Consider the following 17,429-nt stretch of genomic DNA (forward strand, 5'->3'; position numbering starts at 1 on the left):
GGCATTTAAAAAAATGCTGGGAGAAGATTCTTCTTATCTTACCAGACACAAAGGCTGGGTATATAAAAAATGAGCTTGTTGATCATCCAAATAGAAAATGCTGCCTCACTAAGGGCTTATGTACACATGGAGAGGTGCAGAAACAGCTGTTCCTGAGCAGCTCCGTGTACAGATGGGCCTTCAATGAGAACACAGTGGAAACGCTTCTTAGCATTAAATGAGATAAGCCTTTAAGCTAACAGGTCTGTGCAAAAGCTTACGCCCATCTTTTGCAAAGCAAATGCCTTATTATTTAAATATACTTGTATTCTCTTCAGGCATAGTGATCGTGATCCGTGTTCAGCTGCAAATACATTTCTCCTCTTGAACACAGTCTACTTGAGCAGTAACGTCTGGGATTGATAACCAGGCCCCTCCAGGAACATGGTGACATTGCAGCTTTTCCAAACATGCCTTAGCAAAGAATAGRAAATTAAAGTGATCTTCTTAGCAGCTGAAGTCAGTCACATCACTTACTAAGTCTTAAATACTAAATATGAGMCTTTTTCTTGAATGTTATTTAATATCTCCTCCCTCCCTCCCACTTTCCCCAGCAGTCCATATCTCCTGTACGAGCAGCACAGCAGCAGGGCCTCCATTCCACACCAATAAATGCCAGCATCACTGTCCCACTGTGACATGCAAGCTGAACTGCCAGGCCAGTTCTCTTGCAGGGATAGGATACGATGGCTCACGTGCCTGAGGAAAAGATACTGCAGAGATCTCTGCAATAATATATTTACAAGGCTCATAARCTTCCTCTGCTTTTACTTACGTGAGAACAGCCCACTGCACACAATAAGGCTGAATATATGAGACAGGATTGCTGGACATGACAAAGGAGCAAAATTAGATTCTTTATGTAACCAAACCTGTGCAAAGAAGAGAATTYGCTTCTCTAGAAGCACTTTAAAGGAAAATATTGCAGAAGAGGGCTGATAAGTCTTGTTTTTGTGGACAAACCACATCACAAATGCTTTTACGGTATGTGTGAAACAAGCTTAGGTTTGCCATGAAAATAACTATCTCCCAATGATCTTCCTCATCCTAACAGCAGAACTAAGCAGAGTCCAGGTTTTTCAGCATCACATCACTAGTGTGCAGCAAAACATAGGACTGATCTCCAAATCGCAGAACCACAGAATAACTGAGGTTGGAAGGGGCCTCTGGAGATCATGTAGTTCCACTTGCTTTCGACTATGTTCAAGGAACAGAGATTCTCTGGGCTACCTGTCCTGATGCTGGCTACCTCCACAGGTACATAAACATGAATTTTTCTGTGTTGTAGCTGGTTGTCATTGTTTCTTGTTCCAGTGATAGCCCTGGAAACTACTGAGAAGAATTTGGCTTTGTCTTCTTTACTGCACTCCTTAATATGTATTTAAATACACAGATATGATCCCCTTGAGCCTTCTCCTCTTGAGATTGAACAGTTGCACATCTCTCACTGTCTCCTCATCTGACAGATGTTCTAGGCCATTAAACATCTCTGTGGCCCTTTGCTAGACTCTCCAGGAGCTCAATCTCTCTCTTGTGCTGAAGAACCCAGACACGGACCCAGTACTCTTGACGTGGCCTTACCAATGCTGAGCCAGGGGGAAGAATCACCTCCCTTGACTTGCTGGGGACAACCTTCCTTATGCAGTCCAGGMCACCACGGGCTTCATTCTCTACTCTTCTAGCTAGAGAACTCAGACTTCTGACATTTGAGCAAAGGAAAATTCTGTTAACACCTAACATAACACCTCTCTGCCATCCAGAGAAAGAATAAAATCATTTTCAGAAGAAAAAAAAAGTCAAGAAAACAGAAGAAAACAGAACAAATTCCTTTTATTCACACACCGAACTGGGTTTGATGGCGTAACAGATTGGGCTGTGTTGAACACAGAGAAATACATGCATTTTTGTGCAAGTATTTTAAATATATTTCAAAATCCACAAGCAATGTGTTAGCCAGTTATACACATAGCYTCCCCCTCAAAATTAACTGGAGATATGCAAAATACTATATGCTACATGGGCATGGGATCAAAATACTGTCAATATTGTACTTTATACTTAGATTGTAACTGTTTTTAATGAGGATGAATATTTGAGGATGTTCATAATGAGGATGAACATATTGAATATATTTAAGTAAAACAAAATAGAGCATTTCTAAATTTATTTTCATTAGTGATGATTAATCGTTTAGTGGATCGTTAATAATCAAGTCTGAATATACCATACTGTCAGTCTGAAAAGATATTTTCTTTAAAGCACAGTGCTTCTTCAGTAAGACAAAAAATACAGTATGTCTAACCTCTCTAAATATGTTTCTTTTCTTCACCCTAAAGATGTCTGGGAGAAGTTTGAGCATTTTGTAGTTGTCTGGGATTTCTGATTATGCCACTCAGATCAAGCTTCAGGGAGTCTAAAAATTCTTGGCACATCACTGCCTATTTACACATCAGTTCTCAACATTTTTCACTGAAAATAAAAACATTGCCAGATGTATATGCAGTTGCTCTAGATTTAAGGTTCTAGATACACAGTATGTACTGTGCAAGCACTGCCCAGTTCTTCACTTATGTGCCACAGATGCTGGGTATTAAACTCACTCTGCAAACACAGACTAGCTCTGCCAGGACATTCGCAGTAGGTCTGGTACCTCTCAAGATTATTAAGTGCCCTGAATTTGTGCAGCTTGTGTGTGACTTGCCAGGTGCACAGCATTCTCACACAGGAATACAGTTGCTTTAATACCAACACTAATGGTATATTCATTGCAAGGTGTGTAGAGATACTCATCCATGCAAGTAGGACCTCTCAGCATCACTGCTCAGCACACAAAGTACCAAAGTAGGGAATGAAGGAAGGTTTCTCATGCCCTGGGAAAGGAACATTTGCATCATTTCAGATGCCATGCCTACATAGCCTCTATATTTTTCATTTTGCAGAAATTTAGAGGTAAAGGAAACCCTTTGAAAAAAAATGTGTTTGTTTTTAGAGAAAAAACATTCTGCTCTCCTTCCTGTGCTTTCACTCTTCTGGGGTAGTCTTTACTATTTACATACGAAGCAGAGAAGCACCAGATGTTGCCTGCTTGTTCTAACCACTGGAAGGACAAAGGATGATGTGRGAATACAAGGTACAAGGAGAAGCAGGAGACACTCTTAAAGGGGTCCAGCAAGGAGAGAATGTTCCTTTTTCTCAGGTACGATGGCTGGCATGGACACTTCTCCTTCCATCCTCCAGAAAGCAAAATGGCTCTGCAGCTCTTTCAGTAAGGGCTGCTCCTTACATATATGCCCTACAGTGGTTCAGAAAAATAACTGATATTTCAGGTGCAATAAGAATGAAGGATTTGTTTTGTCATTACTGTCAGAATTCATGAATAAATATGTACAAGAAGAACACTGTCCCTTCACAGGGTCGTAAGACATTARCTTGTGTTGCTTCTTATTTAGGACTAGTAGGTAGTTTAGTCTCTCAGAGTATTATAGTAGTTGAATTACAGCTTATATGCTCTTCATGAGACAGAAGAAGGACCCGTTTTCTCGAACAGCTTTTGCTAATAACAGCGGTTGATCTTAATATGTGAAGTATGCAAATTTCCATTTGTTTCTGCTTAATTTCCAAATTATTCTGCTTCAGATGTCTCTGAAAACAAACAAAATAAAATTTCAGAATGAAACAGGAAACCTTTACATTTGTATTTAAAAAATACATGAGGAGTGCAAGTGACTGATCTCTTCAATCAAATTAATGGCTTTGAGTTAGGGCTCTTCTGTGCCATAAAAGGATTTGTCAGTCCAATTATACCRGCAATCCAGAGACTACAGCAAGAATAAAGCTAATATATGACACTGATGCAGCTATGCCAGCAACTTTGCCTAAGTACATGAAACTCATATCAGTAAATTGTTCTTTTACTAGTATAGTTTATGCTGTAAAGGGAAATATTTAACCCATACAGGTGAAGAAGTTCCATACAAGCTGTGACTCCAGTGAAGAATTTTCCTCTTATTTCTCCAGCATAACTACACCCATGGAGCCTTCGTTGTGTTGGTGGACTGAGCAGAACAGGAGCCCACTTCTTKGGCTGCCATCTCTAACTGGTGGGCTCTCCAGCAAAGGTAAAAGATTTGCAGGCCTGAGACTGCGGGGAAATTTTGATCCTTTCTTGAAGCTAGTGGCAATATACCACTAAGACTTAGCCAGTGGATCCTCCATTCATTTTTTTTCCCACTATAAAAAGGCATATTCAGTGTTGAAAGGACTCCAGTCTATTTCATACAATCACAGAAAAATTAATATAAGYTAAAAATAAAAGGTTCAATTTGTCCAAACAAAATCATTTCCATTACGGAACTCATGGCAAGAAGAGAACAAAGTCAAGAACCAAGGCACTAAAATGACAGTGTTACAGAAACTAGGCCAAAATAATAACAAAATGGACTTTTCTATCCACAAGTGTCTTTCGGAGATATTAAAAATGAAGATTTAGTGGAAATGAATGCCTAAAAGACGGTTATCATCTCTCACTACATCTGCTTCCTCAACCTGTGTGGGGTTTTTGATCCCATCATGCTCCTTCTGGGCTTTCCTTTTCCAAGACAAGTTGGAACACCAGTTTGACTTGGCAGTGAAACCACCTGTTGTCAACAACTTTATCTAAAGACTACTAGGACATTGATACAAGACTTAATTCCTGTTATTAACATTTCCCATGCAGCTCTTTCATTCTATACTTTATTCCTTTCTTTTTTCTACCTCTCAATTTTTGGCTCGTTTGMTAAGAACTGGGACTTAGTCAAATAATACCATTATTTGGTAGAAATCACATGAAGTTCAAGTCTTGAGAGCAATCCTGCAGCAGCCTGAAACTCAAGCATGTTTTCAGCTCTCTGCATTTCTGGATCATTTTCCTTTCTGTCTGTCTCCAGACACGATGCTACTATCAGCTCCTGAGACAGATGCTGTTTTGATGTTCTGTTTGTGTCACTTCTGCTTGCCTCTGTCTCGTTTTTCTTTTCAGGGACATGAGATGAGTGATCATAGCAGCATTAGAGCTCTTCCAGCTCCTTTCAATAAATTTCTCTCCATTTAAGAAGAATAATTATTATGAACTYCTGCACCCCCTAAAAGACAGTCGAACTGAGTTTATGCATTAAAAAAAAACAGTAAAAGGAAAGACATTTCTGATGTCATTAAAAAGAAAGCCTTACTCAATGCATTTTGAATGTTTTTTTCTTACTTTCCCTTGATTCTTTAAAGAAAGGTTAAAATATGTTAATGACAGTTGTTGCCATAGCAAGCTGAGGCCTCTGTAGCCAAATCACTTGTTTAATTGCTTATTGTTCTGCAATGATGAGGTCATGTTAACAGCATTTACCCTCTGGACACTTTTATTTTGTTAAAATTAACACAGTAATAACTTCAGGCAAATCTCTGTTCTTTGTTACTCCCTTCTGTCTGCCATGAGGACTAGTTCTTACTAGTGTCATCCTATTGTACTTTGGCCCTGACTCTGGAAGGATTTTTTTGTGAGGCACTAATGAGCATTGAAAATAATGAAGACTGATTTTCTTAATGTATGTCTGACTTTTGAATTTTCTGTCTATACTTCATTATTTTTTCCTACAGTTTTAAGTAATTTGGCTGAATAGATTTCATTTTGATAGCTCTCCAAAAAAAAAAAAAAAAGGTCCTGAAGAAGGGCAAGATCATGCATGAGAAAGAGTTAATTGAAAGAGTTCTCCCTTGGCAATTTGGCAGAGATGCAAGAGACATTTTGTTTTTCATTAGTTGACTAAAAGTAAGCCTAAAAGAGTTTTGTTTATTTGTTTGTTTTTAAAGTCTTTTCAACTAGTCGTATGGCATACATATACCAAAGCTGATTCTAAGGCTCTATCAATTTTATAAATTTGTTTTTGCACACATTAAAGTTTAGTGTCAAATACCTAAATCAAAATCACTTTTCTAAAAATGCTCACAGAAGTGCAAGGACAGAACTTGATAGAAATTTTAAATGACAAATAAGGTCCATAATGGGAGATTTTGGATAACTGGGGTTGGGGAAGTTCAGCAGACTAGAAGAGCTATGTGCTCTTTGGCTGTCTAATGACCTTAGAGAGGACATTGCTCTGGCATCCACTGCGGGCTACAATTTATGGGACTTTTCAAGAGAAAATGGGATCTTGTTGGGGACAGCAAGATTTTTACTTTCATGTTTGCTAAAGCCCTCAATGAAGATAACTAATTAAGTGTCACTTGTCTTCCACTGATAGGGAGTTTAAAGGGCATATGGATGAAGACTTGAATAGCTAATGACACTGCAGCAAGCAGTACAGTAACAGACTGCCCCTCCAGGCATTCATTGCTTCTTGAAATGTCTATAGTCAAAAGGGCTATCTTGGTCAAAAAGGGAGTTTTGTTTTCCCTTCCTCTCCTTCTAGCCTTGTTTCCACTCTATATCAAGTCCCCATCCTTTCCAGCATATGGATTGAAGACCATGCATTGTACAAAGCACCTCCTTTGCCTCCCTTGCCTCCTTGCCTTTCCTGTAACTTTTTGATTTCTGTGGCTGTGAGCAGGTGATGCTAAACCTTGCCCTGGAAGGCACAGAAATAACCAGGTAAATCAGAACAAGCTGCAACGAGCCAATGCCAGGACTAGATGAGGGATAGAATATCATATCCTCCCATTTACATAGGCAAGGTGGGAAAACTCATTTTGGATCCAGTTCACTTTCTAGTCCAAACAGGATGGAAATGTTATATGACATTAACAAAAAAAAAAAAAAAAAAAAAAAAAAAGAAAAAAAGAATCACTTCAGAATAAATTTTATCTTTTCCATTATTGAAATCATTCAGGTTTTGCTGGGCTGCCAGAGATTGCTCTTAAGAAGAGAAACTGATGAGGTAACTAAAGAAACGTTCATAAGAGGTTCAACTATGAGTGAAAAGAGTTTAGATTACACAGTTTCACTCAGATCTAGATGCAAGTTCAAGATGTGTTTAGCTGGAAATTATGCTTGGAGCACCTGGGAAGCAAAGGCCTCTTCACTAGCTCTTTGAGCCTCCTGCAGATAGCCAGGGCAGAACCACAGGCGCGCAGTGGAAATACAAATAATTCCCGGGTATCTATTTAAAATAGACAAACCTTAATTATACATTACATGGCTTCTGCTGGCAAGGTCTCTATTCACTGTTTAGCTTTTGTTACACAAAATTGGTACAAATGGGAAAATTAGACAAGCTTTCAGATACAAAGACTTTCTTTGAGTCTTCTTTCTTGCATTTCTTCTTTCTTGCATTTTTCTTTCTAAGTATAATTGTTTGTYTAGTTAAGATTTTGTCCCCACCAAGAAGTCTGTGCAGTTATATCCCCAGGAAAGCAGTAGGTATCACTCTGATAAAGATGCCACCCCTAAGAGTGGCAGTGGATCATAAATGGCACKGTCAGCATCAGAGACCCCTTCCTGACTGGCTCCTAAAACATATGCTTGCAACAGCGATGACTTCCTAGGAAAACTAGCTTGTTTTGAAAAATGATGATTAGCTATCAGTCAGAAAAATCATTCTGACTGCATTGTTTRCATCCATAGGGATCTTAGGACACACTCACCTTTTTTCTTCAGAGACTACATGCTTATTTTGAATTGCAGTGTCTTGAAATGCTTTTCTTATGTTTTCAATTATRTTTTCATCCACATAGTCATTGGTATGCTCTTCTTTTTGTTCCTTTTCTCTCTCACACCTTCCAAGCACCTTGCTTGTCAGACCTAAATAATTAACACACAAAAAAAGTAAAAGTAAATGGCAGATACTGCTCTTGCACTGTAAGGAGCACAAAAGTAAAAAGTAAAGGAAACAAAGCTTTACYGTATCACAAAGTCTCACACTGTTTTGCTGTTTCATAATATCCTCACTTCTCTCATTTTCACAGAGTTTGTAAGTGACTTTCTCAATTTTCCGAAGGATATTGTGTGGCAGATGAGGAATGAAATCAGCTGAGTGTTTTATAAAAGTCTTCACACTTTTTTTTAGGAGATCTTTTTCCATTTTTTACTTGTAGCTCAAAGGCTCTGGACAAATTGGTTGTCCATTCGCTATTCTCTGTCCAGAGATAACTCTAAGATCTAATAAAATGGTGAAAACCTGTGATCACTAACTGTGTAAAAGCAGACAGAAAAAAATCTTACAATATAAAGAAAAGAGCAGTCTACCTGCCACAAGCAGTCCACCTGCCATCTCTATCGCAAATATGCTCCTATGTTTCATTGCCTGAAGAAATTAATCTCTGTCAAAAGGAATCAATATTATTTCTTTCCTAGGATGAAAAGCCTCAATTTCTTCTCATCTGGAAGACAATATAACAAACAAAGAGGAAGGCTTGAATGTGGCCTGAGGTTAAAATTAAAAGTTTTGACAGATGTAACTTTGTGTCTACCCAGATCAACTTGCAGTAACACTAAGGAAAAACTTTCCCAAAGGCAATGCCTTCTTCCACAGGAGCAGGGGCTCTTGCTCACTCTGCAGGTCAGTTTTATCATGCGGTCTCACATTTAGCAGAGCTACTCAGAGCAAAATTCATGCAGAAATGGTTTCTCACTCCCCTCAGGACCATGGCCTTGGTGGGTATCGCTGCAGCACACCTGACACCGCAGCAGTCCGCAGGCACCAGCAGCTTCCGGCAGAGCTCATGTCACTCGGCTGTGTTTGAGTACGGGACAGTGCGTGGGATATCTACCCTGGGCCCAGTAATGGATAACATGCTTCAAAAGGCAGCGAGCGGCTTTACGTGCAGTGGCAAAGTGGTGTGAAACACGGCTCGTGGAGCAGCTGTTCCTGTTTGGATATTAGGCTGCAATGTGACCTGCAACAGCCAGTATGTGCACACAGGCCTTCCCTGTTTGTCTAACCTCCTGGCAAGGCCATGCTTATCAGAGAGCTCCTTGTTTATGGGTTCTCACACACGAACCCTCCCATGCCTATCCTTGAGGCCACCATGCTCCCCTTCACAAAGGAAATAGCTGCATATGTTCTCAGCAGGAACCAAATCCCCTCATGCTCCTGCTTGGACTTGCAAAGGCTGAGCTGCATATCCCTGAAAAAATGGATTCATTTCCCACTCCATAAAAGATCTTTTTAAGGCCTGAGCTAATGACTATGTTTGTTAAGACAGACCTAGCCTCTCAGAGCAGAGTTTCCCATGGACATATTCACCCACTAGTTCTCCTATTTCTTTCTAGCACTGAGTAAATCAGCAACATATTTGTAGATCTGTGCACCAAAAGGAAGAAAAACTATGATGAGAAATATAATGAATGTTTCTCTCATAATTTTAGTCATATATCTTCTAAATAAACACTTCTAAGTTTGTTGATCATTTGCAAGTGGCCTGTGTGTGATATCAGTAAAAGTAAACTAATGAATAAAACAGACTYTGAAGGAATAAGCTAATCCCTGTGTTTCAGCAGGGGAAATTTTGTTTGTGCACTTAGACTTGCTAATATGGATGTAAAGTACTGGTTGCTTATGGAAGTCATGGCTAAACTTTCTTTATTAAACATATGCAAACAAAATGGTAAGCTTCTAAGTAAGACAGCTCAAGGAGAAAGGAAATTAATGTCATAAGGCCAGACTAAATCACAGATGTCCCCAATCCCAAACCTGTGTGGGGTTCCTGTTGATATGTATACATTTACACTTCAATAAAGCATTAAACAACAAATGGGACAAGCTGAACAATCTCAAGGGAGTATTGAACCCTGAAATCAATGCAATTTGCTTTCCCTTTAAAAAAAATCCATTAGTCTCAACCATAAACTATTGCATCAGGCATGTCATTTTAACTTGCTAAGAAGACAAGGCTTATGTCATCACATTGTCTATCTACCCATCTGTCAGGCTTTTCGGTATTTACTACGGAGGGCTGCCAATTTCAGTCAAATTAGAAAAAGGGGCAGAACTACCAAATTTAGTGAAAATGCATGCATGATTATAAACGGCAGCCTTAGATTAGTTCCTCTGTGGAAGGAAAGGCATGCAGAACACAGCTGCTACCCACTCCCTTGGCAGCAGGCAGCAGATAAATCAACATGTGCATATTAGTTGGCCACTCAACACACAGGTAGCTACAGATCTACTCTTCATGTGATAAAAATGCCATAGGGAGAGTTTTCATTATTGTCAGGGAAGGAAGGGGGAAAGAAGCAGCAAGAGACATCAGACCTGAATCCTTACTAAACCAAATTTCATTATTTCTGCTCTTCCTGGAACAAATTTTATAATTGTGTTAGTCTTTCCATTGGGGAAGAGTTGTCTGCAGAGTAAAATTTTCCATTTATCTAAATCACATCCTTGAGTTCCTTGAGTGGGCTGTGTGGGGGTGTGTGGGGGTGTGTTTTGTATATGTGTTTTTTGTGTGTGTGTTTGATTTCTGAATGTACTTGCTATTCATTCAGGAACTCCAAGGTCACAAAGAGTTGTCTTAACCTTCCCTTCCATCCTACCTCACAATACAGGCAACTGAAGTTATCCAGCTACTAAGACCATTGCTAAAATGCAACCACTGCTAGAAACTCAATCTCGTTTGTAAAAGACTGAGCACCAAAAAACACCCATCCATGACCACAAGCAAGTTTTATAGCTATGGTGAGGTATCTCAGTTCAGAATTTATGATTCATGAATTAACAACCAGCCACATTAATAACCTTCACTGTTTATGCCTAATATAAAAAATAACAGTTGTGAATTATCATGCTGCAATTCGAGGCCTACTGCGAAATAAATAAGGGGGAATCATGCCTTTCTTTCTGAACATCACTGCACTAAAAGCACACCGATCTGAAGAGTATGGGAGTAAATCTAAAGTGTTTTTATGAACAGTAGTGCTTTATTTGTTGTGGGCCTGGTTCTAGCTSTCCTACATGCTAACAAGAGCTAATTCCTTCAGGAGTGCTACTGAAAGCCAGCAGAATCAGAGCCAATAAAACTAATGGACTGTTCCCTCAGCTGGTATCCATCAACTATTTCTTCACTTGATGATTTAGCACATTTTTAAAAGCTGTGAAGTGCTATATACATTGCAGGGTTAAAAATTATATTTGATTAGCATTTATATCCTTCTGGAATGTGCTGAATCTTTGTGCAAAGAAGTTTAACCTCATTTCTTAAAAAAAAAAAAAAAATCTGAAGGGTGCAGCTGTTGATCTCTTTCTTGCCTTCTTAGCTTCAAATCTTTTTCTTTGTCTCTTCTCTTATAATTTATCTTTGTATTTTTCTTTAAGTCTTTCGATCATGAATTTCCATTGTTGCACCGCTGTTGCTTCTTTTTCTTTTTTCTTCATTTTTTTTGTAATATAAATATATTAATATATCAATGAATCTTACAGAGGAGAAATATTGCTGCAAGTTTTAAACAACTGCATCACTTCACTTAGAATTAAAGGCCATCATTAAAAATGTAATAATCAGAAGCTACAGGACATGCATCTGCTTCAGCAGTCATCTCTAGTAACTCTGCAAGTAATCCTGCAGCTCATTCTCCTGCTAGTTACTTCTCCAAGTTCCGAAATGGCAGTATTGAAGTATTATTGTAATTAAAAAGAATTATAAGTAATAAATAAGGAAAACACAGGAATACAAGGCCCATGCTTTACTTACTCTGCATCATAACAACTTGGAGATTGATTGAAAATCATTAAATATAGTCTACCAAAGTATACTCACCATCCTATTAAATGCCATTTTAAGTCATTTCCTTATCTGATTTTTTCTTTCTTTCTTTTTCTTTTAATCTTAAGTAGCATATGTGTCAGACAAGAATAAGGTTGTGTAATGTAACAGGTTTGGCCTAGTCAAAGATGGAGCCAAAGGCTCAAACCTAGAGTTTTCATACCTATGTATTACCACACATTAGCAATCCTAAATCATGTTGCTTATTTCTATGTGTCTGAGTTTCTGATTTAGAACAGTCATATGGCTTTTCCATGATACCATCAAAGACAGAGATTTTTTTTTGTTCGCATGTTTATTTTGAAAATTAATTCAGAATTGTATGTTTTGCTTTCTTTTCTTTTCAGAAATTTCTAAAAYCATGTTCACTATGAAAGTTATTATGTGCTACGTGTACATCTCCAATCGCAAGCAGAAGGCCTCTTCATTTTCTTCTTTTTCCAGCACACTAGCCTCCTAAATCAGGTGCCTAAAGTAAGAAAATATAAATATCTGCCTGGAAATGTCCTAGCATCAATAAGCAAAATCAATGCAAACACATTTTTATTACAAAATATAATGATTCCAGAAATGTAAACCACTAGCAAGAAGACTAGGCAATGCTTTAGAAACTCCACTTAAAATAAATGTCAAGGTTAAGTAAAACAAATTGATTTAGCAGATTTCAGATTATAGTTATGATTGTACAAATACTGCTGTTTTTTTAATGAATTCAAACTCAGTCAAATTCAAATATACATAAAAAAGATAATATCTTAACTGGCCAATAAGGGTTTAATTGCAACAGAGGAAAAAAGGTGCAATTTCCTGCAAGCAAAGATAATAAATCCTATCTTTATTAACAAGAATCTTGCAAGGAAACACAAGAGAGACCTTAAAACTGAAAGAAAAATATGTTGCTTTTTGTTTCAGAATTACCTGGCCTCTGGTAAAAATAGTAATTGTGTCTATAACTGGTTTCTCTGACAGCACAGATTCAATATCCTTATTAGGCATTTGAAATAGGTTGGTGTTTGGAGGATGGCTTAGCATTCACTAGCAGAAGTTTAAAGATTAGTCAGTAAATGGCACAGCTACTCCCACTCAGAACCCACAGGAGTAGGTCTGTATTTTCAGTCTTGACATATTTTCTAATCCATTGTCCTGTGGGCTAGCACAGCAGAACAGCTTGATGCATGCAGCACTGGACTTCTGGATTCCTTTGACTGGCCAGGAGGAACTGTTATATCCTCTAAACCAATCTCCTATATAATTCTCCATCCACCATTGCATTAAACCAAAAAAAAAAAAAAAAAAGGCTATATTAACACACATCTAGAAAAAAAATACACACCACATCTTTACCTTTTATTTGAATATATCAGTATATCCATCCTCAGCCCTTTGGTCTAGGTTAAATCAGTCTCCAACTTTTAACTCATGCTATACCCAAATTTAGGCAGTTTGCCTTAGAGTATATCCCTGTACAGCTAAAGATGACACAGTTTCCTAACCTTGTAAAACAAAGAACCTTATAAAACAAGAAGACAGTTCAGCTTAATTTTCTATGTGTAAAACAGAACTGTTTGTTTGAAAGCTTTCAATAAATAAAGCTATTCTTTATCTAATCTACTGCTGTGAGCAGTCAGAGCTAAGACAGTATATAGGATGAGATTAAAAAACTAGCTGCAACTTTTGTGAGGATAAGGTAGGAGAGATACTCCCTGGGCTTTGAAATTAGGAGCGCTAGAAACTGGACTTGGTGAGAATAGTTAGTGCTTTAAACCTCTACAGGACCAGAGGCAAGCAGCATCCTGTAGCACTAATAACTATGTTTTCTCTCGTGTTCTTAGGCATGCATCTATAGCTACTTGCAAAACACAGGTCTCTAGGCATAAACTCAGTGAAAGAGGAAAATAACCGAGCCTATTTGATACCTAAAGTTTAAAGAAATGTTTCTACTGGAAGCAAGAAGTATAAAGTCAGTAATCTACTGTTACAAATGATGAGTGGGTGTCAACCAGAAGATAAGAAAGCACTATGCTTTCACAGGAGGGATTATACATCAAAGGATAGGATCTTTCTTAATGGATGAAACCCAAAAGAAATAGAGAAAAAATGAAGACAGAATAATTTAACACTAGAACAAGCTTCCTTGATAAGTAGAGTATTTTGGAATTAAAAACATGAAGAAAGTGCTGAAAAAATAAAAAACAGCAAATCAAACTCAAATGCTATCAGAGATTCAAAAACAAACAAACAAATAAATAAGTTTATCAGGCATATAAATGGGTTGGACAAAAGACAAACACTATTGGCCCAGAATGAATAAAGAGATAGAAAACAGTCAGAGACTCTAAGCAATGCAGATGAAACTGCGAAAAACATTGCCTTGTTTTACTTAACTACTGAAGCGTACCTAGGGAGCTTCATTCAAATAAATGCAAGTAAATGGAAAATTTCAAATCAACAACGTCTGTAAAAGGACTGTTTGTAGAGTCCAGACCTGCAACCTACACAAACTAACACGAAAGATGAGCAGAGTGAAGAACAAGGCAGAAACCCTGCCACCAGTGTAGCTGACTGAGATAGCAACAAACAGCAGTTTATGCAGGAGTTTCTGGACTCTGGTCAAGACCTTCCTGATCTTCTGATGACATCATCATCTGAAATGGCCAGGGGTCTCCTGGGAGCCCTCTAAGGAACGCCAGGGTGCCTGCTGCTGCTGGGTGAYGATAGCTGCAGGAGGCTGTGACATCTGGTACACTCCAGTAACTTCCATTGAGCTCTGACAGCTCTTCTTGACACAAGAGTGTTTTGAGCTCTTGATCCCAACTGACTCTTGACTGGGGARGGTCAAACACCATTTTAGCAAGTTCTGATGAAATGCCTGTGAAAGTGCTGGATCCAAGCACAGAGGCAGTCAATAGGCCCAGTAGTTTTTACAGAGGGGCTCGCRACTGTTCTGACCAAAATGCATATCTTCAGTGATGGTGGTGATGCACTCCCAAGGCACAGTCCCCAGCAGAYACTGGAGTAACCGATGGTGTGATGCTCAAAGGGGAGACATAAATCTATTAGGTGTAGCTAAATGGCTAAGTATGGAGGATTAAAATCTGGCAGAAATGCCAGGCTCAAAGGATACTCAGCAGCAGCACACAATCCAGCTGGAGGCCAGTCATTAGCAACCCAGGGTGAACAGCCARCTACTTGGATGATGGAAGAGATTTTATCCTCAGCAAGTTTGCAGATGATACAACTAGGAGTACACTATCTTTCAGAGGAGCTTCAAAAGGCTGGAGAAATAGGCAAAGAGGAACCTCATGAAGTTCAACAAAGGGACATGGAGAGTCCTGCCCATGGAGAGGAATAACATCATGCAGTAGAACAAGCTGAAAACTGAGTAGCTGGAGAGCAGCTTTGCAGTGGAAGGAGATCCTGCTGGACAGCATACTGAACATGGCCCTGCAATGTGCCTTCATGGCAAAGCCAGCTAACTTCCTGGGCTGTATTACAAAAAGAGAGTCATCAGCTGGTTGAGGGGAATAGTCCTTTCATTTTACTCAACATAAACAAGGCCACATCAAGAGTACTGATATGGCTCCCCAGTACAAGAAAAACATAGACATGCTAGAGGAGGTACAGAAAAGGAACATGAAGATGACTGAGATGGGAACATCATACAAGGAGATGCTAAGACAGCTGGAACTTCTCCACTTGGAGAAGGGAAGGCTCAAGGGATATCTTATCAGTGTGTTTAAGTGGGATGATGTGAAGAAAATAGGGGCAGACTCTTCTCAGTGGCTGCAGCAGCAGAACAAAAGGCAACAGGAGCAAATTGACACAATAAATTCCATTTAAGTGTGAAAGCACTTTATTACTGTGAGGGTGATCAAACAATGGAACAGGTTACATTGAGATGCTGCAGAATGTCTTTGAAGATATTCAAAACCCAGCTGGACATAGTTTTCTAGCTGATTTTGCTCTGAGTGGAAGATTCAGACTAGTGGATCCCCAGAGTTTTCTCCAGGCCTTGACTTTGCTGTGGTGCTATAAAACCTTGAGAATCATAAAAATTTTTGCAAGTAATTTCAGGGTAGCAAGACAAAGCAGGAGTCCTATGTAGCATCCTGTTGTGGTGACTGACCAAGTCACCAGAGACTAGATAAAGACATGTCTGTTTGTCTAAAACATTACATATACTCTCAGAGCTGCTTGAACACTCCAATAGTGAAGTAGCCAGCAATCCCAATGTATGATGTGAAGACTAACTACTGTTCCAGGAAGTCTTTCAGAGTGGAATAGGAAGCCTTCTTCTTACTGAAGACACAGCATTAATGCATGCACATCAKAAGTCAGTTAGTAAGCCTCTGTTTGTACTGTGAACTGCTTCTTTTCCCTTTGAGATCTTGAACTACAGAGGGATGCAGATTGAGGATGAGGGCAGGAAAGACCTTCCCCTTARCCTTAAACCTGTCCTCCAGAGAAAGAAAAGACAACTTGGTACTAGCTGAAATGAACACAGTTACCAGCTTTCTGCCTATATGCAGATGCAAGAGCAATAACAATGTCTCAGACTATGAAGATGGTTCTGACAAAAAGAAGGGAAAGAGCAGCCACCTTCTAATGCTATAACTGAACTGCAGCAGTAGTGACAGGATCTTCAAAGCTCTTTTTCCTTTTCAGTTGGAGGATCTCAGTTCAGAAACCACTGCACTGTTTGTGTAACAGAGGCCCAGGAAGTGACTGTAATATAGTGCTTTTCACTACATTAGTGTGCTGAACTGAGCCACTGCGTTTAGAAAAATCTTTAAAAAATCTCCATTATAAAACTTGCAACATGACTTCAACGTGTGTTGCTTTTCATGCCTGCGAGGAGCTCAAGCACAAGGTGGTAAAGCAGCTGCACAAGCACAGAGCTATGCAGCTGYGGAAAAGGCAGCCCTCGACACAAACTGCAAGCCTGATGTTGTTTTCAGTAAGGATGACTTAGGCAGCTTTTCTTCAGGTGTCCCTTCCTATACCTCATACCTACCTTRCCTCACAGAGATTAACCCGTATGATTGATCCAGATGATTCCTGTTTCATGAACAACCATTTTCAAAGTCAAGCCCCAGTATTTTGCATGTAAGACTCTCGGCACAAGACTGTAAAACACCAACCCACCTTGGCATTATTTCTGTTCTGTGGTTTAAATGGAGGTATCATTTTCCAGAGCTGGCAGTGTGGAAATTTCATCATTCAGTGCTATAAAATCTAATCAAATTATTATGCACTGACAAAATGGAGCCTACAGGGAGGTTTTCAAAGCCACAAAACAACAAATTTAATATTATCTTTCACAAGTAGCTGAATACCAAAATATAATTTGAAAATCTGCCCCCAAATAATTAACTTCACTGACATGAGAATTGCTGAATATTCAACAACCTACAGTGATTTTTTACTAARAAAAAAACTATTTAATTTGACTTTGGAGGAGTCTCAGTGACAATAATTTTAAATATACGGACCATCATTTTGGAGAGTGTTACACACTGGTTGATGAGACAATAAAGAAAAACTTTACAAGAAGTTTTTATATTAATATCAAATATCAGTTAACAAATGCAATGACAGTGCCCCAGTCCAAATGTTCCACTGATGCAATTAATGTGATGTGTGTTCATATTTCAGATCTAACC

At 38.8% G+C, this 17,429-nt stretch overlaps 1 protein-coding gene across 1 annotated transcript in view; it reads right to left on the reverse strand.

The window, feature by feature from the left end:
* Nucleotides 1-1,518: 1,518 nt before the first annotated feature.
* THEMIS (thymocyte selection associated) overlaps nucleotides 1,519-17,429 on the reverse strand; it is an 80,394-nt gene continuing 64,483 nt past the window's right edge. Inside the window, exons 6-8 of the mRNA XM_026044060.1 lie at nucleotides 12,956-12,971; nucleotides 7,671-7,775; nucleotides 1,519-1,548 (exon numbers count right to left, since the gene is read on the reverse strand). Coding sequence (XP_025899845.1) covers nucleotides 1,519-1,548; nucleotides 7,671-7,775; nucleotides 12,956-12,971 — 151 coding nt within the window. The remainder of the gene's footprint in view (nucleotides 1,549-7,670; nucleotides 7,776-12,955; nucleotides 12,972-17,429) is intronic.

Source organism: Nothoprocta perdicaria, unplaced genomic scaffold (assembly GCF_003342845.1).
Source record: "Nothoprocta perdicaria isolate Ctin4 unplaced genomic scaffold, notPer1 scaffold_349, whole genome shotgun sequence".
Lineage (NCBI taxonomy): Eukaryota > Metazoa > Chordata > Aves > Tinamiformes > Tinamidae > Nothoprocta > Nothoprocta perdicaria.